The 22,252-nt window shown below is 43.7% G+C and overlaps 2 protein-coding genes across 2 annotated transcripts; one reads left to right on the top strand and one right to left on the bottom strand.

Annotated features, from left to right (window-relative positions):
* The first annotated feature begins 5,851 nt into the window (after window positions 1-5,851).
* CUZD1 (CUB and zona pellucida like domains 1) lies at window positions 5,852-15,627 on the top strand. Its single transcript, XM_061364146.1, has 9 exons — window positions 5,852-6,009; window positions 7,950-8,085; window positions 8,435-8,646; window positions 9,687-9,837; window positions 10,151-10,377; window positions 11,565-11,737; window positions 12,966-13,351; window positions 13,675-13,943; window positions 15,325-15,627. Exons 1-9 carry the CDS (start codon window positions 5,940-5,942, stop codon window positions 15,492-15,494), a joined length of 1,794 nt encoding a protein of 597 aa, XP_061220130.1. The 5' UTR covers window positions 5,852-5,939; the 3' UTR covers window positions 15,495-15,627.
* A 1,137-nt stretch (window positions 15,628-16,764) lies between these two features.
* Window positions 16,765-22,190, bottom strand: CUNH10orf88 (chromosome unknown C10orf88 homolog). Its single transcript, XM_061364143.1, has 6 exons — window positions 22,001-22,190; window positions 21,658-21,861; window positions 20,695-20,767; window positions 19,928-20,134; window positions 18,311-18,783; window positions 16,765-17,302 (listed from the first exon to the last, which is right to left on the bottom strand). Exons 1-6 carry the CDS (start codon window positions 22,159-22,161, stop codon window positions 17,089-17,091), a joined length of 1,332 nt encoding a protein of 443 aa, XP_061220127.1. The 5' UTR covers window positions 22,162-22,190; the 3' UTR covers window positions 16,765-17,088.
* Window positions 22,191-22,252: the final 62 nt, after the last annotated feature.

Raw genomic sequence — 22,252 nt, 5'->3', positions numbered from 1 at the left:
AAGCCATGACCCATTCCAACACAGTGGGAGGATCCATTGCTGGCACCTTCTACAGCAGAAATGCAAATTCTCTTGCTCAAACATCAACTGCAAAACACACAGGAATGCTAATGCCCAACCAGTAACCAGTGCTACAGTCTCCTCACCAGAGAAACTCCATCTAGATGGTTAAACATCAAGCTCATCTTTTATGATTCACCATCTTTTCTAAACTCAGTGAAGGCTTCATCATACTGTGTTCTGCCCAACCAGGATTTGTTTGTTCCTGCTACCCGACCTCTATAGCACAGAGCCAAGTCTGAGCCTAGTTACAGACACACGTGTGGTCCCTCCAAATCCTCATGACTTCACAACCATGATAACTGATTTAGTCAAAAGAAAGGAAAATACCTCAAAAACCATTTCAGAATTATTCCTTACATGCGGTTGGCTTCATATGGACAAAAATAGATACACCAAAGATACAAACTCCTGAAACACGTTTAGGTTGCTCTCTTGCAAGCAGAGCAGGATTTTAAACGAAGCAGCTACCAGGACAAAACCACACAGTTCTGTTAGGTGGCTTTTGATGTGTAATTCACCACAACATTCTGCTAGGGAAGAAGGAAAGGTATAAACCCTCAAAAGGTATTTCACAAATTATATTTAAAAAGAGAAGGATGAAGCAGCTGATTGAAGGGGGTTTGGTTGATCTGGGATATGGAGTTGCTCTTTCATAGCTCTTCAGAGCAGGCTGAAATAAAAGATAACTTCAGAGAGTTTAACAGGCTTACACAGTAACTATTTCTCATGTATTTATGATTCCACCATGTGCTTTACATGCACCATTTACATATGTGCGTGATGTTTCCATATGTTGTGTTACATGTTATACCAACGCACATATTTAAATTCCATATAGTTGCATCTGTGTGCAGTTCTGTGCTGTGACTTGTGATTAACATCACAACTAGAAACTTCCAAAGGACGGTTTCTTGTTACCAATGAAACAAGAGGGCTCAGTGACCATGTCACCGTTTTTGTACGACGTTACATATGGGTTGTTTCCTCTTTCTTTCCTCAGGTGTGTAATGCTCCCAACCTGTAGGCACTTCCATTCACGAGACAAGAGGATCATCAAGTTTGACTTCAGAGGTCCCATACCCTCGAGAGTTTGCCTGCACTGCAATGTATTAGCCTGCCACAGATACAGTTATCCTCCCCAAGGCTACCCGGGCCATAGGACAAGAGATGGAGGAAATGAAAGAGTCATTATTCGCATTGTCCCCATATAATAAGTGCCCAAATAATGCTGCTTCTAACCATAACATGTTGATCATTCTGTAAGTGATCAGTGTGTTGCACATCTGCTACTGCTTTCTAAAACTGCATTTTACTAGGGGGTGTAAATCTAAAGGTATTTTAATCTTAGCTGTACTTGTGTCCTTTGCTTTCTGATCTTTCAGGTCTCTATTCCAGATCTGTAAAACCCCAAGCTTCAGTAAAACACTCTCAGTGACAAAACTTCAGTGGATCAGCGGGTTTCTTTTTCTCATCAAGACTTTGTTTCCCTTTCACAATTCTTCCATTTTCCATACAACTCCCTGTTGTACCAGGTAACTCATACACTGAGCATTTAAGGAAGGTGAACCTGCCTTACAGATGTGCACACCACAGCGCTGTCTTCTGAGCTCACAAAGGGACATAAATCAAAGGATAAGCATCCCTTGTAACCAGTAATGTCAGAGCAACTACCTTAACTAGAATTTCAAATATATTTGGAAAATATATTGTACATATACTGAGATACAATCTCTGTGATACCTATGAGCTATTATAATCATAAAATCATAGTGTGCTTTGGGTTGGAAAGGACCTTAAGATCATACAGTTCCAACCCCCTGCCATAGACCATGTCACCCAAGGCTGTGTCCAACCTGGCCTTGAACACTGCCAGGGATGGAGCATTCACAACCTCCCTGGGCAACCCATTCCAGTGCATCACCACCCTAACAGTAAAGAACATCTTCCTTATATCTAACCTGAACTTCCCCTATCAGGTTTTATTACTGGAGATTAGAACTATCACAAACTGAACATCTAAATTCACTTCATTATAAGCATTTGCTTCATCCTTTTCCTTACAGTATCTGCTCAAATGATATCACCTTGAGCCCAGACAGTGTTTCTGCACTTTAATGGTAAATTGGAATGAAAAAGAAAAAAAATAAATAAGGAAATTAATGATTTTCAGTTCATAATAGAGAAAAATTTTGTGTTGACTGCAGACCTGCACAGCAGCACAGCAGCCAGCTCAGGCATAGGGGTGGATTACACTCTGATAATCTAGTGAGCTTGGCCCGACTGTGAAAGGCATCTTTAAGGTCAATATTCAGTCTGCGTATGGCAAGTACGTGCAGATTACTCAAACCTATAATGAGATACCCTATACTGAGTAAGGATGTCTAGAGGCTGTGCCACACAACACAAAAACATCTGCTTTTTTCAGCAGCATCTCCTTTTATGCTTCACCCCTTCAAAATAGAGACCATAGCCCTGAAACTCAGCTTCTCCATGAGTAACTCAACCAGCTCCCAAATGCCAGGGTCACACCAATATCCCAGGAGGGCTGAGATCTGATCTCTTACTGATGGTTAAGTTTTGGCACTGGCATTGCCAAAGTCCTCACCCTGCAGGACCGTAATGCCCACCCTAAGCCAGGGTGTCTCTTAATCATACTTTGTTCATACAAAACTCCATCACACTCATAGCCCTGCTGCTCTGCTTCTGAGAGATAATGATTTAAAGTGCTTGAAATCACTTTCTCCCTGCTGTTGCGCTGCTGGGTGCAGGCAGTGAGAGAAAATGGCTGTAAATAACAGCGGCACAACAGCAGAATCCTCATTCCTTTGTACTAAAACACACACTAATTTGTTCAGAGCATCTGCTATCACAAAACACCTTCCTACAGTCATCCTCTTCCCATCTTAAAGGACTTTCATGAAGACTTGCTGGCCATTTTCTTTTGAGGTAGGAGAGGAGATTCAAAGAAGGCCCTTAATATTTCAGCATCACCTGGTACCTGAGCACATCAGGCTGTCTGAACAGGGGCTTCACACACAAGATTTGCAAACAGTCTGAGGACTCAGATTTGGAGCATGATGTGTTGGGCTGATCCTGGCTGGACACCATGTGCCCAACCAAAGCTGCTCTATCAATCACTCCCCTCATCAACTGGACAGGGGAGAGGAAATACAATGAAAGGCTCATGGGTTGAGATAAGGACAAACCAGACTCAACTCGGGGAAAAATCAATTTCTTATCAATCAAATCAGAACAGGATAATAAAAAATAAAACCAAACCTTAAAAACACTTCCACCCCACCCCTCCCTTCTTCCCAGGCTTCCCAAATTCTCTACTCCCTCCTCCCCAGCAGTGGAATGGGGCTTGTCATCAGTTCATCACACATTGCCTCTGCTGCTCCTTCCTCCTCAGGGGAGGGCTCCTCACACTCCTCCCTCACTCCAGCAGCAGGTCCCTTCCACAGCAGTGTCCATGGACTTCTCCAGTCTGAGTCCTTCCCACGGGCTGCAGGTCTGCATGAACTGCTCCAGTGTGGGTCCCTTCCATGGGGTGCCTCCTTCAGGAACAGACTGATCCAGCATGGGTCACAAGTCCTGCAGCAAACCCACTGCAGTGTTAGTGGGCTCCTCTCTCCATGGGCCACAGGTCCTGCCAAGGAGCCTCCTTCAGCACAGGCAGGGAGTCACAGCTTCCTTCATGTACCCCTCTGCTCTGACATGGGGTTCTCCATTGGCTGCAGGCGGATATTTGCTCCACTGTGGATCTCCATGTGCTGCAGGGGCACAACCAACCTCACCATGGTCTGCACCACAGGCTGCAGGAGAACTTCTGCGCCGGCACCTGCAGTACTTCCTCCTTCTGCAGTGACCTGGGTGTCTGCAGAGCTGTTTCTATCACATATTCATAGAATTATAGAATCACAGAATAGTCAGGGTTGAACAGGACCTTAAGATCATCCAGTTCCAACCCCCCTGCCATGGGCAGGGACACCTCGCTCTAAACCCTATTACCCAAGGCCTCGTCCAACCTGGCCTTGAACACTGTCAGGGATGGAGCATTCACAACCTCCCTGGGCAACCCATTCCAGTGCCTCACCACCCTCACAGGAAAGAACTTCTTCCTCAGATCCAATCTAAACTTCCCCTGTTTCAGTTTTAACCCATTACCCCTTGTCCTATCACTACAGTCCCTAATGAAGAGTCCCTCCCCAGCATCCCTATAGCCCCCTTCAGATACTGGAAGGATGCTATGAGGTCTCCCCGCAGCCTTCTCTTCTCCAGGCTGAACAGCCCCAGCTTTCTCAGCCGATCTTCATACGGGAGGTGCTCCAGTCCCCTGATCATCCTCGTGGCCTCCTCTGGACTTGTTCCAACAGCTCCATGTCCTTTTTATGTTGAGGACACCAGAATTGCACACAATACTCCAAGTGAAGTCTCACAAGAGCAGAATAAAGTCTCCAGCTGCAGTTGCTGTTGTGCAGCAACTTTTCTCCTTCCTTAAATACATTACCCCAGAGATGCTACCACTGCTGCTGATGGGCTTAGCATTTGAAAACTCCTTGCAAGTATGTGTGTGGGTTTAAGAAATGAAAGGCTGTACAGAGTAAATGCAAATTTAGCATTTCCAGGAGCTAAAGGGAATTCAAGTGCTGTGCAATGGCTTTATACATGTATTCAATGCCCGTGTTTAAAGACATTGTATGCACGTATGATGGCACAATGAAGAGTGTTGCATTCAAAATCCTTAAAGTGAGTCAAAATCAGAGAGAATTGTTTCAAGGAGTGAATAGGTCTGAGATTAGAAATGCAGGATTGTTACAGATGCATCATATCGCGTTTGTTCATAAAAGAAAAGAATGGAGTTTTACAAACAGAACTGTTTATGAAAGCAGAATACCTGGATGTGTTTGCAGCAGGTCTGCGTTGCAGCTTCACTTTACCTGGGAGAACAGCTGTTTGCACAGCTGTGGGATACCTGCTCCCGTGTCAATAAGGATCACAGGGACAGGCTCGGTTCACAACGACATAGGTACCGCACCAAGGCCAGGGGAATAGCACATCTGCGGCACTGGCGCAATCACAGCCTCTGGAAGCTTTAAAGATTGGGTATCTGCTGCTGCAGGAAGAAATACTCTGGTTTTCAGGAGCTTTGGTCCTTATGGAAGACAAAATAGGGTAAATATATTGGAAGAGATACTCACTAGACTTGTGTTGGAAGGAACTGAGGCTCTCAGGACTGTGCTTGTTTCCTTACTTGATAAGGAAAGGCTGATTCCTTCAGGTTTTGTAGCTTCTACTATGCAACTAATAAAGTTTTATCTGCAAAGTGGTTGCAGTGCATCCTTTTAACTCTGTGACCGGCCTTGTTCATCCATGAACGTTTCAGCAATAGGAAATCATTACTCATGACAACTCTATTATAACAGTGGCACTTTACAACCTGAGGAATACTTAGCAATGACAGGGAGTGATTTGCTCAGCATAACGTAAAGGGATAGGTGTCAAAATGAAGTTGGGAAAACCCAAGCTACCGCTGACCATGCTAAGAGCAAACTGCTGAATGTGTTTCCCAAGGGAATCTATCAATCCTTTCCAGAACATTCCTGCTCATGTCAACATACCCAAACAAACACTCAATGACATCAACAGAAAATGCGCTTTGAACCCATGAGAGCCGACAAAAGCACAGGTAAACTCACTCCACATAGTACACGCTAAATAGGTACAGCTGTTACTTTCTCATTTATATCTGTTCAAAAGGAACAGGAACTGAGAGGCTAAGCCCTCTCTCCATGATACCATGTAATACAAGATGATTATGAGATAGCAGGAGGTATAAAAGTTAGAAGAGCCAAAACTCCCCAGCTGCCATCAAAATGCAGGCGCTGAGACAGTTCCTCCTCCTGCCTCTCTTTGCTGCTCTGGCTCTCGCTGAAGACAGATCAGGTATGGAAACCTAGTCTGGTTGTTGTTTGTTAACCTCTGAAATGTGATGAATTTTTGCACAATAGGTATTTTATAAGCAACTGAAGGGAAATACGTTAAACATCTCTAAAACTGCATCTTACTTTAACCTACTGCTGCACAATAGTAACACCCCAATGTGCCAGAAAGCGTTAAAAAAAGTAAATAATGTTAAAATATCAGTATATTATTCCCTAGGGCAAATTTTTATCTTAAGAATCTGCTATGGAAGAGATTTTACTCTGGAATTGAAAAATGCTTTTATATATTAATATTATATTGGAGTAACATGAATAAAGTGACTTAATTGGGAAACAGTTGCTTCTTAAAAGATTTGTTCATTTTGCCTTTCCTCACTCAGAAGCAATAAAGAGTCGTTTGTTGCTTCATTTGGGATCACCATTCTGTGCTCTGACCAGTGATTTCACTGATCTATGGTGGGTACCTACTGGGGCATAACAAAGCATTGCTGCAGAGCTGCTCTGCTGGTGCCTGGCTACAGAACAGTGAAGAGGGAGGATAGGGCTGACCTTGCAATGCTCTTACAATTGGAGGTTTCATGTGTGAGAAGAAATGCCTCTCCTAATCCTTTCTTTTCCCCTGAGTTAATCAGAAAGACTGACCTTTTCATCGGGGACTGTATTTAATAGACTATATAATGCTGGTTTAGACCATTATTTTTAGCTTATTATTAAAGACCTTATGCTCAAACTGGATTATAAACTTTCTCTAAAGTTTTTTATACAATTGTCATTACTGTAACTACTTCATAACTTATTAACATTGTGATGCCAGTGATGTCAACCATGACTGCCTTGTGGTTTTTTCCATACAAGAACTGGGTTGAAGTCCCGATAGTCCTGCATCCTAAACCCAGAAACAGCCAAGAGAGGATGCTGAGGCAAGAACATGGTCACAAGCCTGAAAGGACTTCCCCAGAATACTCTCCCTGTCACCAGCAACTGTAGCTCAGGACTTGTGAAACATAGGAAATGCTATTTTTGTATTTAATATTTTTCTAAGGCTTTTTCTTCCATTGATTTGACCTGGTTTATGTTTTACTTTTGCCACTTACATCTCCCTGCAGCAAAGACCCACTTGCTTTTCCTTATTTCAAAATCACAACTTACAGGTTTCATTCCAAGCCACTGAGTTACTGTATTGGAAGATAATACCTCATATTAACCCTCTCCATGAATGCATAGATGTCTAGCATCTTCTTTTCCCCCTAGTTCTCCCCTCCCCAACCTGCTTCAGTCATAGGATCACAGATTCCTAGAATGGTCTGTGTTGGAAGGGACCTTACAGCTCATCCAGTTCCACCCCCTGCCATCAACAGGGACACCTTCCACTAGAGCAGGTTGCTCCAAGCCCCTGTGTCCAACCTGGCCTTGAGCACTGCCAGGGATATGAATTTACTTACTCCAGTCCATTCACTTGTTCCTTGTCTGGAACCTATTCTAAATTTCTGATTGTTGCCTGGGTGTAGGTTCCAAAATGCTTTTAAGTCAAGTGCTGAACCTCAGAACAAGATATAATGATCTTTAGGAACTCAGTGTAGGGGAAGACCAGAGGCTTAAAGTGCTTGTGGTGACAAGGCCTTGATGAAGAGAATTGCTGAGGTATCCTGTATCACTTGGCATTTCCAGTTTGGCCATTGGCTTCATCTGTGAGATGTGTTCCTCTAATTGCCTTTATCTCTGCTACTAGGAAAATTAGGGTAAGAATACTTCTACTGCTCTTTTACTATTGATTCTTCAGCTTTCATAAACTGAAATTAGAAACAACCTACAACATTTTGCATGTCTGTTCCACGATGGATTGTCCCAGTCTTTGTATAGTGGAGGAGGAAATATCATTGCAAGAGAAAACTTGAGAGAGATCCTTGCAAGCTGGTTTTTGTTGTTGCTGTTCTTCAGTAGGTGTACCTCGCTGCGGTGCTTCATTTCATGACCTCAACAAAGCATTTAAGATTGACCTAAATGCAAATGCAAACTGTGCCTGGCAAATTCAGAGGAATGAAAATCAAACAATTAGGCTGATTTTCTCCTATTTTAAGTAAGTATTTATGTACTGTATTTGTGGTTGGTATTGCCCTGACCCAGGTGTAGGACATTGCACGTGGCCTGTTGCACTTCATGAGGTTGGCACTGGCAACCTCTTAAGCCTGTTCAGGTCCCTCTGGATCCTATCCCTTCCCTCCAGTGTCAACCACACCACACAGCTTGGTGTCATCAGCAAACTGGCCGAGTGTGCACTCAATCCCACTGCCCATGTCACCAACAATGTTGAACAGGATCAGCCCAAATACTGACCCCTGAGGAACACCAATCACCCGTGTGTTGATCTTTGAGCCTGTATTATCTATCAGAAAGCTCAGGTAGTTTCAACTGTGCTTTTTCAACAGATTTGCTCCTTCTTCAAGCTGTGAAACAGAAAGTATTAAGGTATATGATGGTCCCTCAACTGATTCACCTCTTCTTGGACAAGTATGTAACAACACTGATGCGGTCCCGGTATTTCAATCATCTTCAGACAGTTTAACTTTTTCCATAACAACAAACTCTGTGGATTTTGCAAGAAACTTCTTTGTCCATTACTATTTTTCATCAAATACAAGTAAGTCATTAACAAACAGTTGCTTTGCACCATTAAAAGAAACTTTAAGACTATTAACAGAATCTTTAATTCGTGTCACTTAATTAGTTCTTCAGGCCTTAGAGAATGGTGTGGGAGAAAATCAGTGAAAGGAAAGAGGCAGCAAGACAACTGTGCACTTGCAGAGCCTACAAAGTTAGACTTCACTAAGAAAACATGATTGCAAAGGAGGCATTATGGGACTCTACTTTTACTTATAGGCTTCTACTAAATTTACTCAGTTTGTGAGCATTATAGCATTTGCCAGAAAGAGAATATGACCATCTAGTCAGAACTCCTGCCAAGCACAGGTCCCCGAAGTCAGTCAGGGTTTGCACTAAACAAGCTCCTTATTTTTATCCTTCCTGAAAAGGTAAGAATCAGTCTTAGCTTGTGATCACTTCCTTTGCTTCTGCTCATCTGAGTGGCATGGTATTAAGCTCCTAAAAGCAATTTGACATTGTAGTTACCACATCCTAGTTTATGCTGCTCCAGTGTTTAACGCTGCTGCTGAAAAATCGTGCCCTATTTTAGCCCGCATTTGTCTTTCTGAGGTTTCCACTGACTTGATTCTATTTTGCCTTTGTCTATCAAGTAAAATCTCTCTCAAACTTGGAAGATTTTGCTCTTCCGTATATATCATGACCAAGGCCTCGGAGATTTCCCTAAAATAAAGTCTCCCAACATTTCTTTTGGTTGCTGGAGCATCTTCATTACTGGTTTTTCCAAGATGGCACTTAATTTACCCAAAATATAGGTAAAACTAAATTGCTCGTGGTATCCAAGCTAACCCACCTACAGCCAGCTCAGATGTCATCACACTGTGCCTCATGGATATACCATACAGACAAGAGGCTTCATTTTGTAACATCTGCCTAACCTGAAATTCTACAGAGAAGTTCTACCTCTAATCATTTCCAAAGGAACAGAATCCTATAGAAACAGTCCTGCTACATAACTTTAGATCTTTATGGCTCATTATATATCTTATTATGTGACCAATACATCTACTCTTCTTCCAGAAACTGAAAACTGTGGAGGACAGTTAACCGGTCCCAATGGGACACTGACCAGCCCCAACTACCCAGCACCTTACCCTGAATTTGCATACTGTGTCTGGCACATACAAGCACCAGAAAACTCAAAGATACACTTGGAGTTCCAGGATTTCTTGTGAGTGAATGCCATATTAATACCCTAATAGGCTTTTTCTTAGATGATTACATGATGACCTCTGCACAGTGTTCTCCCCACTCCTGGCCAGGGTCCCTCTGCTTCACACACTGAAGCATTTCTTTGCCTTTGAGGGTTTTCCATGTTTTATTTGGTCTTAATGATGTCTGTTTATGTATTCTTTATTCTTCACTCTTCTATTTCACTTGACTGCAATTCATCAGATGCTTCATCTGCTCTGGATTCTCTTTCCATTGTGAGCAGTTTACTCTATGTTCAGATTTCCCTGTAATCATTTTTCCTCTCCCTGCAGCTTGGAACTAGACCAGAACTGCCGATTTGACTTCATAGCAGTCTATGATGGCCCCACCACTAACACTGGCTTAATAGGAAAAGTATGTGGTCGTTCTCAACCCAAATTTGAATCTTCTTCAAACGTTATGACAGTTGTGCTGTCTACAGACTATGGCAACTCCTACAGAGGTTTTTCTGCTCATTATACCAGTTCTCCCCTTCCAAGCAGTCCTGGGGAGCCCAGCAGTAAGTACAATTGCTTCATGAATAGGATGACAGTTTTTGTTGTCACATATATCATAGAATCCTGAAACAGTTTGGGTTGAAAGAGGCCTTAAAGCTCATCCAGCTCCAATCCCTGCCATGGGCAGGGACCCCTTCCACTGGAGCAGCTTGCTCCAAGCCCCTGTGTCCAACCTGGCCTTGAACACTGCCAGGGATGGGGCAGCCACAGCTTCTCTGGGCACTCTGTGCCAGCGCCTCAGCACCCTCACAGGGAAGAGCTTCTGCCTAAGAGCTCACCTCAGTCTCCCCTCTGGCAGGTTCAAGCCATTCCCCTGGTTCTGTCCCTGCAGGCCCTTGTCCCAAGCCCCTCTCCAGGTTTTTTGTTGGCCCCTTTAGTTACTAGAAGACTGATTCTTCTCTCGCAAGTATCAAAAGGAACTGATGGCTGATACTAAGGACTTAAACCTTTTTACTGGTAGTCATTAACCCTCTTCACATTCAAAGATCCCACATTAGTCTCACCTACAAAGCAAAAGTTATTACTTGACCCACCTGCAAAAGAAAGCCTGTTCTTTCACTTTTGGGGCCTTTTTCTGGTGAGCACCAATCAAACTCTGCTTTTCCACCTCTTTTAGACAAAGCAGGATTGTTACCATCCTAGAAACATGAGGATAAACCTCTTCTGACTGGTTAGTTTCAGTGGTTAGGGATTTTTTTCCCTGTGAGATACTCAGGAAATGGTCCACTGGTTAGTCAAACAGGGTTTGGGTGTGTTTTAACTTCCTTTCCCCCAGAGCTGGACCATTCTCCTTATTCGCCCCTGACATTTGCATGCCCATCTTCTCATCAACTGAGGTGGAAAAGGAGTCTGTAAACCCTCAATGTCTGCCATAAATCAATTTCCTTACCCACCACCCTGCACTAGCACTGTGATTCCTTTCTCCTTTTATAAAGGCTGCAATTCATTTTCTGTTACTGGTTTTTAACCAGATTTTCAGCTGAGTTTTACATGGGTTTCCTTATTAAGCACTTTTGAAGTCAAGCATGAAATTTTGTTTCAACTTCTGCATGACCTCAAATGTGTGTGAGCAGTTTCAGACTGACAAGTCAAGAACCATGCAACAGGTTCCAGGCTCTGGACCAACTGAGAAATCACCACAACAGTTTGTGTGACCTGGTTTGTTTTATTATTTCTCCTTCAATGGCAGCACTGCTCACATGCTCTTCGGACAGCATGAAAATTGTTCTGAACAAGTCTTACCTGGCCTCCCTTGGATATAATGAAACTCACATACAGGTGAATGATCCATCTTGCAGTCCTGTCATCACAGATTCAGTGATCTTCTCCTTCCCATTAGCCAGCTGTGGAACAACTAAAAAGGTAAAGCGGGAGACAAGTTATGTGATTAAGCTAAGAATGTCTTACAGAATCATGGAATAGTTAGGGTTGGAAAGGACCTTAAGATCATCAAGTTCCAACTCCCCTGCCATGGGCAGGGACACCTCACACTAAACCATGGCACCCAAGGCTCTGTCCAACCTGGCCTTGCACACCACCAAGGATGGAGCATTCACAACCTCCCTGGGCAACCCATTCCAGTGCCTCACCACCCTTACAGTAAAGAACTTTTTCCTTAGATTCAATCTAAACTTCCCCTGTTTAAGTTTTAACCCATTACCCCTTGTCCTATCACTACAGTCCCTAATGAAGAGTCCCTCCCCAGCATCCCTATAGGCCCCCTTCAGATACTGGAAAGCTGCTATGAAGTCTCCACGCAGCCTTCTCTTCTCCAGGCTGAACAGCCCCAACTTTCTCAGCCGATCTCCATACAGGAGGTGCTCCAGCCCCTGCTCATCCTCGTGGCCTCCTCTGGACTTGTTCCAACAGTTCCATGTCCTTTTTATGTTAAGGACACCAGAACTGCACACAATGCTCCAAGTGAGGTCACACAAGAGCAGAGTAGAGGGGCAGTATCACCTCCTTCGACCTGCTGGTCACTCTCCTTTTGAATGGTAATGAATGGTAAGAGCTTGTAAAGGCAGTTTCTGAATAGCATATGGATAAGCTGATTTACTTGTACTTAGCTCATCGCATTGCATGCTTCCAGTCTTGAAGCAGAAACATTTTTCCTCTTTAAGAGCCCGACAATGAGTGAGCCTTTCAAAGGACATCCAGGGGAATCCACACAAATTAACCACAAATGTTAAATTCCCTCTCGAACCCAGGTTATCAGGAGTAGCACAATGTTAGATATGTAATTTAAACACTCTCCGCAAGTGATAGGGCTGGCACTAACCCTGGAGTCACAAGGGAAAGGGAAAAAATTCAACATGTGAAGATTCCCAGGAGCTAGTGCCCAGCACAGCTTTGGTACTTCCCACACTCCACACAGCATTCCTTAACCTTTTTGCCTCATGGGTTGGTTCAGTGTTTTGGAAAAACAAGAGCGTTGATAATGGTTTTTCAGTTACAACTTGTTTTGCTTTTGAAGGTATCTTGAGTGTCTGACAAGCACAGCTGGGGGCTTTGTAACTTACAATTGCTTTCAACTGCACTGCTCGTATCTCATATAATCCCAACCAAGCATTTCATATGATTCCTTCTACAGGATGATGGTCACAGCATCACTTACACCAACATCGTATCTCTGTCTGCAACTGGCAACATCATCACCCGTCAGAAGAGCATACAGATCATTGTAAAATGCAGACTGGAAAACAATTCAACCTTGGAAGTCGTTTACATAACGGAAGATAACATAATCCAAAACACAACTGCTGTGGGAAGATACAATGTTAGCATGTCATTCTATGATTCAGGTTCATTCTCCGAGCCAATACGTCAGTCCCCCTATTACGTAGACTTGAACCAAACTCTTTTTGCTCAAGTTAGTCTTCACTCCACTGACCCGAACCTTCTGGTGTTTATTGATACCTGTGTAGCATCACCAGAGGCTGATTTTGGATCACTAACATATGACTTAATCAGAAGTGGGTAAGTAATTAAAGGGGGCAAGTAATAGATTTTCTTACTGCCTTCTATATGAGGAACTAGAATCTAAATGTCAACTGTAGTTCCATTGTTTTTGTCTCTTACGCTGAACTTTTTCACCATACTCTGGTTGGAATATAAGTTCCATAGAAACTTAAAGGCTTTGCATCAACAGAGCTAGGAAACACAACCACCACATTGCAGCATATCACTGTATATCCACACATAAAAACACCACCTTAGTTAAATGCTGTACTTAAGAGTTAACAGTACTTAGACTGATCAGTCTTTGGACTGCTTTAACAGTTGTGTAAATTCTGTTGCAGCTGCAATAAAGATGACACTGTGGTAACCTACCCACTAGTGGAACACTATGCGAGATTCAAATTTAACGCCTTCAAGTTCCTGCGCAGCTTTGCATCCGTTTATCTCCAGTGTGACATTCTGATTTGTGACTCCAACAACACCAACTCCCGCTGCACCCAAGGCTGCATCTCCAGACAGAAAAGAGACATTTCTTCATACCTGTGGAAAACCAACACTGTAGCAGGTCCCATCCGTGTGAAGAGAGAGCTCAGGTCTGCCGATCACTCAGGTAAGAGGAACGTGTAAATGGATAATCTGATTAAGTTATTCTTTGCTATAAACCCACTACCTTTGTGATGAAATAAGGGGGTTACCCTAGTTCAAAACTAACACAGCATCAGAGCAACTGGGTCGAAGTCTGTGTTTTTTGAGATCACAGAAGTGCTTTTCACCTGGCCAGACTGGTGGCCTTTGGATCAAGGTGTTCTCTTTGGAGCAGCAAAAGCAGCAGTTGCTCCTAGTTACAGGAGTGGTGTGTGTAGGATCTGCATCCAGTTATGAATGGCAAGAGAAGATTTCAGATTATCAAACATGACATTAGTTGACGAAGCAGACACAGTGACCAGGGCCCCTTGCTCAAGCCAGACCACTTAAAAAGCACATTGTGAATCAGCCTTTTTAGAATCTGTATATCTTCTAACAATGACTTTTGGTACTGCAGAAAAGCTACACCAGATGCTAAATATAAGCGACTTCTTCCACCGTAGTTTGAATCCTCACGCTATACGTATTGCCTAGTTGAACAAAACTACGACAACGACAGCCACTGGGGCAGAAATCAAAAGCACCAGGCTTTAAATTAGAGCTGCAGAGCTGTTTACGAGATAGTTAAGCTTTAGTGCCCCAATCTGACAAACTCTTCAGCACAATTTGCCATGGTCAATATGGAAAAGTTATATTAAACAGCTTGTGTTCTTACTCCCACTATGCTCACTGTTCTCACTTTTACTGAGCCCAAAGCTTCATCTATGAAAAGCATCTTGCGCCACATGCTTTAAGGTGTCACAGCTAAGAAATACTCAACCATGCTCCTAATAGCAATAAAAATATTTTCTTCCTTTTAAATAATTCTTAACTTCTCTCAACTCTAACAGCATTTTAAACATGTTCCCATTTATGTGAATAGTGAAAGATTTTTGCATCCATATGCTAGAAACTGGACACATGTACAATGTGTAAAGGATTCAAATGCAAATAGGTCACACTAGAAAGCAGGTATTCTCACCATATCTCTCATGGTTTACAAAAAACCAGTGAGTTTTACTAAGGACCAGCTGTAAACCATGAGCAGACACAGGGCAAGAACCACAAGTTCTTTTGCCCAGCTTTGCTTAAGTACAATGTCTCCATCTGGCCAGTTCTAAAGCTAATGACTGTGCTTGGCAGAAATGTGCTGCAGCATTACCAATGAATCCGTCACATCATGATGCTTTTCTGCACTGTTGTTTTATTACAGAATTTTACAACTCTTCAGTACTACAGTCAAAATTTGTAATTTCTGTGGATCAACCCCTCAGAACCAAAATAAGTGAGAAAATAGTTTATTTAATTTCCACTGCAGTAACATGGTACTCCAGACTGTAACCATCCCACTGTTTTTCTCTACACAGAATCCCTCACTAAAGCAGATGCTGAAGAAGCCCCAAAGCTCCAATACAGCTTCTACACTCTTTCAGTGGTGGTTTTGATTTCAAATATCATCATTGCAGTAGTGGCGGTACTGAAATACCACAAACACCAAGCAGGACACACCTACCAAAAACTCCAGAGCTCCTATTAACAACTGCTTCAGGATATGTTGGATTCATGTCAACTTGTGTTCAGATTTGTCACTCGGAGAGGGGAGAGGGAAAAGTCCCAAACCAGCTCAAAATCAATAAACCAACAGCACTGGAATGATGCTTGGAAACAGATCTCAACCTTTTTTTGTATTTAAAAAACCTCTCAACTGAGTATTCTTCCCTTGAATCACTGAGCTGAAGAATGTGTCTACTTCAGGGTGCCTAGAAAGCATCTGAAACCATAACAGGTATAAAGGGAATATAAAGTACAAGGTAATTCAGGTCTTTTTCTTAGAACAGCACATCTCTGTCTTTTCAAATCACTATGAAGCTGATGTTGGCACAAGTTAAGCTAAGGGAGAACTATAGGAAACCTGCTCAAAACAAATTATCCTGTGCACACTCCGGGCAAGAGTAGATGTGATAGTCTTTAAAAGACTCCAGTCTTCCTGGAGAAGAAAATACAAGGTAGACCAGATAAGGATACTGGACTCTGCGTGCCTGTGAAGCCAACACTTGTTTTCCCATCAACAGCTTTTGCTCAATGCATTTCAAAACACCAGATAAAATCAATGTCTGTGTACTCAACTCCCAGTAAGTCCCTGTCCAGTCCATATCAGATGCTACACCCCAGAATTAAAAAAGCAATAAACAGAATGAAGTATGAAGCTTGACATGCCACAAAAGGACTCTGAGTCACATTTCCACCACTCCAAATAACAGAACTGATCCCAGCAGGTGAAAATAAATACAATGCAACAAGGCAGCTTCGCCAGCCTAAGGTTGGTGACACGCAGCAGATCCAACCCACTATAGCACGTCCTAGGTGGCAATGAAGTCCCCTTGAGAGCAACCATAAATAAAGCAATTATGTTTCTTAGGATAATGAAACATTGATAACTACAAGTCTGCTGAGTGTACATTCATTCCAGTTATTCCCGCATGGCTCAATTAATGTAGGAGTTAAAAGTTTAGTATCAGTCTGGGTTTAGGTACCACTTGAGGAACAAGAATGTTCACTAAGGTGCCTGTACAGCCAATGAGGCTTTCAAAGAACCCAGGCTGGGGTTCAGCACAGCCCATCTTTCTAAACCCAACACCTTCAATAGATAAGTAACACAGTGCCAGTACTACCCTATCTCCTACACATGGAATAAAAAAAGATCTTTACCAGAAATGTCACTAAAATAAACCAAAAGCACAAAGAAAATACATCCTGTTCTACCAATTACACATCGAGACAACAGAACAGAGAAGGGATGACGTGGGTAGAAAGAAAAGCTGTAACTCGGTTTATTTCGATTACTTCTCCATTGTTAAAACTGAAACTGGGAAACTGTGTGTTTCATACAGCTTTTAGTAATGCTCGTTAAATAAATAAGTCACAAAGGGCATACAAAATTCTCATGTTTAGGAAAAACACATTCTTAAGATCTTTCATAAAACTGTGTGCAACAGTGGATAGAATTAGAGTAACAAAACGCAAGTCAACAACACTGAAGATCGGTACAGTTCTAACTCCATAAATACTGAGCTTTGTAAGGTATAACTGCCCTGAAAGTCCTTCTCTTGAAGTCCTCTACCTACACACATCTATCTCTCTCCATTAGAATCATAGTGTGCTTGTGAAATTTTGTTTGGCTGAGAGTTCTGAACCAGGTCCATTAAGAGAACCATTTTATTATCTATATGTGTCTGAAGAGCCTGAATTTGGCGATCAATATAGTCCATTAGTTTTTTCTCCATCAGATCCATATTTTTGGAGATCATCTTTTCCAAATAGGAGCAAATAGGCTGTTGTTCCACTCTGTGAAAAGAGCAAACAGAAAAGTCAGTATAACCTATTTCTTAATGACAAGGGGCATGGCAGATACCTTGCCAGCTGAACTTCTTCTATATGGAAAATATTGGTTATTAGACAATGAACTTTAGAAGGTATTAGGGGTTTAGCACACATCAAACCCTTCCTTGCCAGCATTTTACATCTCAGAATTTGTCTATAAACACACAGGGTACACAGTCTTCTTCTTTAAACCTCACTTTTGTGTTTCAAAGGCTCAGTGATGTATCAGACAGTTTAGTTATGTGTTCACAAACCACTCAACAGCATACACAGAGCTCCCATTCTGTCAGCGTGGCACACTGCTCCTCTCACCTCAAGTGTTTCAAGAGTTACACAAACTGTGCAGTTCTCAATTCCTGCATCTGCATTCTTTAAAAGAACAACGCAGGAGCTGGAGATGGACAGTACCTATGAGAACCCTGATCGCTACATCTCACCATTTCCACTGCTGTTCCTCAGGTATCAAACTGTTGGTGCACTACCACTTCTACTAAGGTGTCTGCACAGTAAATGCGAACAAATGAAGAGGGACAGGAAAGATCGGGAGATGATACACCAGATACAGCAGAAAGATCATGGCACAAGTTGTGGGAAAAATCTGACAGAACATAGGAGGCAGAAGCAGACGAAAGTGTAGCAACAGACAAGAAACATAAGCCAAATGTTGGAATCTGCAATCTGGAACTGCAGAAAGGCCACACTTTCTTAAAATCATAGAAGTTAAAACAGAGGCAAAAGACAAACAATTCTGTAACAACAAATGATGTTGTGATTTCTTCTGAGAAAGCCTCCTCTATGCAAGCAGCTCATTTGAAAGATTAACTGTAAACATGCTCATTGCCACACTGCCTCTAAACCCACATTTGAAGATTGATTATTGCTGTAAGAATAAAATTCTTTCATTACATATTTTACTCCTTAAACTCGCCAATACAAACTACTACTGTAAGAAGTGTACCGAACCGCACTTACCCCACACACTGAATGCCCTCCTCCTTAGCCACTGCAAGTTTACCAGAGCGCCTGTTGCCATCCTTCAGCCGAAGGTGATTTACCTGAGTGCACAAGTTCTGAAGGAAAGGAAGCAGCACCTGCGGAGTAGCTACATTTGGGGTTCCACTCTCTTGTTCCTGCATATGCAAAGATCCCACCAATTTAAAATCATCTCCGAGGTCAACTGTACTTTGCTGGGTAGTAAGTCTTTCCGAATCAGAAGTATTCTCTCTTTCAGGCACCTGCGTGTTTAGATCATGGCTTATTTTTAAGTCTTCATGTTCTGTGTCACTTGTTAAATGATTTTTAACAGGCAAAGGTTCACTGGCTGATGGATCCAGTGATGGCTGAAGAGCAGCACTGTGCAATCCATCTACTGCACGGTCACCCCCACAGTCTGCATTTTTCCCCAAGACAATCCAATTCAGTTTGTCTCCAAAAGGTGAACTGTTCTGATGGGAAGAGAAAAAAAAGGATTAATATTGAAGTATTCAAATATACTGGAAATTAGACAACAAGATACTTTATTAACTCAGAATTCTACTACCGTGATAGAAAGACTTTAAAAGTAGTTCTGAATTACAGTCTTACAGAAAAGCACAGGGAAAGATTTTCCCTGGACACATTATGTGTTCTCTCATCACTCTCCCAGTCACAAAACAGTTTTACTGAGTTTTTTACCACGCTGTGTCCCCAGTGGATTCAGAATTCTGTTGGAATAGCCTCCTTTGCAGGATTAGGATCGACACCAAACTCCCTTTAGTTGAACATGGCATACTTTTAATAATGACAAATACAACAAACCAACCCATCTACCTATACCCCAAACACCACAGGGAACACGCCACTGACAAGCAGCAAAAATGGAACCCAGCAAAAGGGGAGTTGGCTCGCAAGGAAGGTTAAAATTAACCAGAGTTCTTCACTCTAGACTTGGTGTACAGACAGCAAATCCCTGAGTACACAATCTGTATTCATTGCACTCATCTAAAGGCAGCAATAGCTAAACCAGGATTAAAATCCCCCCCTCTGGAGCCCTCAATACAGCAGGGACAAGGAGCTGTTGGAGTAAGACCCAAAGAGGGCCACAGAGATGTTGCGAGGGCTGGAGCAGCTCTGCTCTGGAACCAGGCTGAGAGAGCTGGGCTGGGGCAGCCTGGAGAAGAGAAGGCTCCTGAAGGGGAGACCTTAGAGCAGCTCCAGTGCCTAAAGGGGCTGCAGGAAACCTGGAGAGGGGCTTGGGACAAGGGCCTGCAGGGACAGGCCAAGGGGAATGGCTTGAACCTGCCAGAGGGGAGACTGCGATGAGCTCTTAGGCAGAAGCTCTTCCCTGTGAGGGTGCTGAGGCGCTGGCACAGGGTGCCCAGAGAAGCTGTGGCTGCCCCATCCCTGGCAGTGTTCAAGGCCAGGTTGAACACAGGGGCTTGGAGCAACCTGCTCAAGTGGAAGGTGGGCTGGAACTGGATGAGCTTTAAGGTCCCTTCCAACACAACCTAATCATAAAACCTTTATACCAGATCAGTTTAGAACATGCTTAACTGTTACAGAAGGCAAGGTCACATATTAGTAGGATTTGTAGAAACCATAGCCTCTTACCTTCTGCTGACATCGGACCATGTCCATGAGCTGCTGAGCACCTGGAGACAACTTAGATCCCATTGACTCCATTATAGTTTGCACTCTGTCTAGATCTATGCTCGAGCCTAGTGAAGGAAAATCAGTTGGTACTTTTGCAGACACCGTTTTCACTTGTACAATTATTTTACTGATGAGTATTCTTTGTTTCTCACCAATGGAGAGCAGCTGGTGCAAGAAGGGAAAGAGATATTTTGGTTAGGAAACAAACAGCTTAATGTTTTCCTTGTGTGTATGGGACAATGCCTTCTTTGAGTCTTTGGAAAAACAACACTAGACTCTTTTCAAGGGAAATCATGCCCATTTCTCCTTTGTGTCAACTCTTTGGTAAAGTCTGAACGGAACAGAGGTGCTTGCAAGAGCAGAGATAAATCAGGCCTTGACCTTCTAAGCATTTAAGATCAGTGGCCATACAAATTTTCATCATCTTAACCACATCAGAGTTAACAGTTTTAATTACAAAGCAACTGTTGATCTGCAGTTTATCTGGTTTATGAAGCTGTCTTCCTCTAAGACTGTATTATCTCTCCCATAAACAGTCTTCATGAGAAAAATGTGATATAAACTGAAAAGAACTCTGCTACTGCAGCACAATACCATTTTAACAGATATTTAAGTGATTTTCTGAAGTGATTAAGTGTAGAAACCCCATAATTTGACTAAGAGTAATGCAATTCAGTCAAGTGATTAAAAAGACAAAAATACAACAGTTCTGTTCAACCCCCTACCTTAATTCTACAGGAAGCTGCAGGGCATTCAAACTTAAGGTACTTTTTGTATAAAGTAACCTCTTCGGTTTCACTAGAAAATAGAATAAAAGAGCTGTGACATCACTTTGATAAACTTTTTTTAGTAGAAATACTCTGTATCAGGAAATATTTAGGTAAGAAACAAGTGACTGGAATGACAGTGATTCTCATGTGGTTTGGAAGTTTTAATGCTCATATGCAGCTTGTATTGAATCTCATTGGATATATATGTAAAAAAGGATTTGGATGTGTATGTACATTATCTGCCAGAGCACATTATTTACACATCTCTGCTGATGTTTTTCTCCTGTTTTTATTTAGCTCATTGAACAGCTGATGTGTCATTGACTTAAAAACAACAGAGAAGCCATTGCTTGAATCCCCCTGGCAAAGCACGGAACAAATTATTGAAGGCAGAAACAAATCCTTTATTTTGTCTTTTATTCCTAAAAGTGTGAGATGACTATGCATCGAAGAGACGAGAGGTCCTTTAGTAAAGACCTGCTAAAAGAGATCTGCTGCAGAGAGAAGCAGATCTGATGTCCGGAAAGATTAAAGGACACAGAAGATACCCCTGTCCTAACCGCTTCTGTCGCCCTACACAACAGCATTTCAGTGTAGCACAACTTACTGCATACAAGAGAATAAAGAGGTGACTGGCATAACTGTACCCTTGTATCTTTATCAGAAGCAACACTTGTGCAAGCCACCGGTGACTGTGAGGTTTAGCAGACAACCGCAGACCCTGCGCCCATTCACCAGTTTTGCACAGAGAGACCAAACTGAGTGGCTGCCGTGGCGCAGGCACCGAGCACCTTACAGATACACACAGACCGGTGCTGTCAGTACGAGAAGGGCCAAACGGTGTCGGGGACCCAGCGCGAACACCCCTTCCCCGACACCCACCGCCTGCGGCCGATGCTTCCCTCGGTGTCCACTCACCCCGAGGGCAGGGCAGCGCCCACGCTTTCGCCTCGGCCGGTGCCGCAGTACTCCTCTCCCACGTACACCTCCATGTTACGGGCCTCGCTCACGATACCGACGGACACGATCTCCCCGGCGCCGGCCGGCCGGCACTCCAGCTGCAGCACGCAGGGCGCCGCGCTCCCGCCGCCCGTCCGCCGCTCCACCACCACGGCCTCGGTGCTGCGGGGGGAAGCGCCACGGCCGCGTTGCCTCTCCAGGCCCGCTCCTGCCCCGCCGCCCGCACTCCCGCCCAGGCCCAGCCCGGCACCCCCTCACGCCGCCCGCCTGACGGGAGCCAGCGCGGCTCCACCGCCCTCACCCGGCCTCGCCGCCGCCCGGGTCCCGCCTCAGGCACAGCGCCCGGGCCAGGCCGTCCGGCGGCGCGCAGAGCCAGGAGCACCCCGCCACCACACAGCACGGCTCCCGGGGCCCGCCGCACGGATCGGCCGCCAGCTCCGCCAGCACAGAGCCGGCCGCCATCGCAGCGCCGCGGAGCAGCCAAGCAACGGCTGAAGCGGAGCCACGACCGTCACAAGAGCCGCCGGGGCGAAAGCGCCTGCGTGCGGCGGCG

Source organism: Neopsephotus bourkii, unplaced genomic scaffold, assembly GCF_033783945.1.
Source record: "Neopsephotus bourkii isolate Nb327-2 ecotype Australia unplaced genomic scaffold, CSIRO-AGI_Nbou_v1 NB_1189, whole genome shotgun sequence".
Classification (NCBI taxonomy): domain Eukaryota; kingdom Metazoa; phylum Chordata; class Aves; order Psittaciformes; family Psittacidae; genus Neopsephotus; species Neopsephotus bourkii.
The sequence above is the reverse complement of the archived record's forward strand: the minus strand, read 5'-3'. Positions and strand labels throughout refer to the sequence as shown.

What these genes read in the sequence shown, in the direction of transcription:
- CUZD1 (XM_061364146.1), top strand. Translation starts at nt 5,940, where the DNA reads ATGCAGGCGCTGAGACAGTTCCTCCTCCTGCCTCTCTTTGCTGCTCTG. An exon ending in CTGATTTTCTCCTATTTTAA is followed by an intron (nt 8,086 to 8,434) that starts GTAAGTATTTAT and finishes CTTTTTCAACAG; the next exon opens with ATTTGCTCCTTCTTCAAGCT. An exon ending in CAGTCCTGGGGAGCCCAGCA is followed by an intron (nt 10,378 to 11,564) that starts GTAAGTACAATT and finishes CTTCAATGGCAG; the next exon opens with CACTGCTCACATGCTCTTCG.
- CUNH10orf88 (XM_061364143.1), bottom strand. Translation starts at nt 22,161, where the DNA reads ATGGCGGCCGGCTCTGTGCTGGCGGAGCTGGCGGCCGATCCGTGCGGC. An exon ending in CCGGGCGGCGGCGAGGCCGG is followed by an intron (nt 21,862 to 22,000) that starts GTGAGGGCGGTG and finishes TTCCCCCCGCAG; the next exon opens with CACCGAGGCCGTGGTGGTGG. An exon ending in GGCGCTGCCCTGCCCTCGGG is followed by an intron (nt 20,768 to 21,657) that starts GTGAGTGGACAC and finishes TCTATTTTCTAG; the next exon opens with TGAAACCGAAGAGGTTACTT.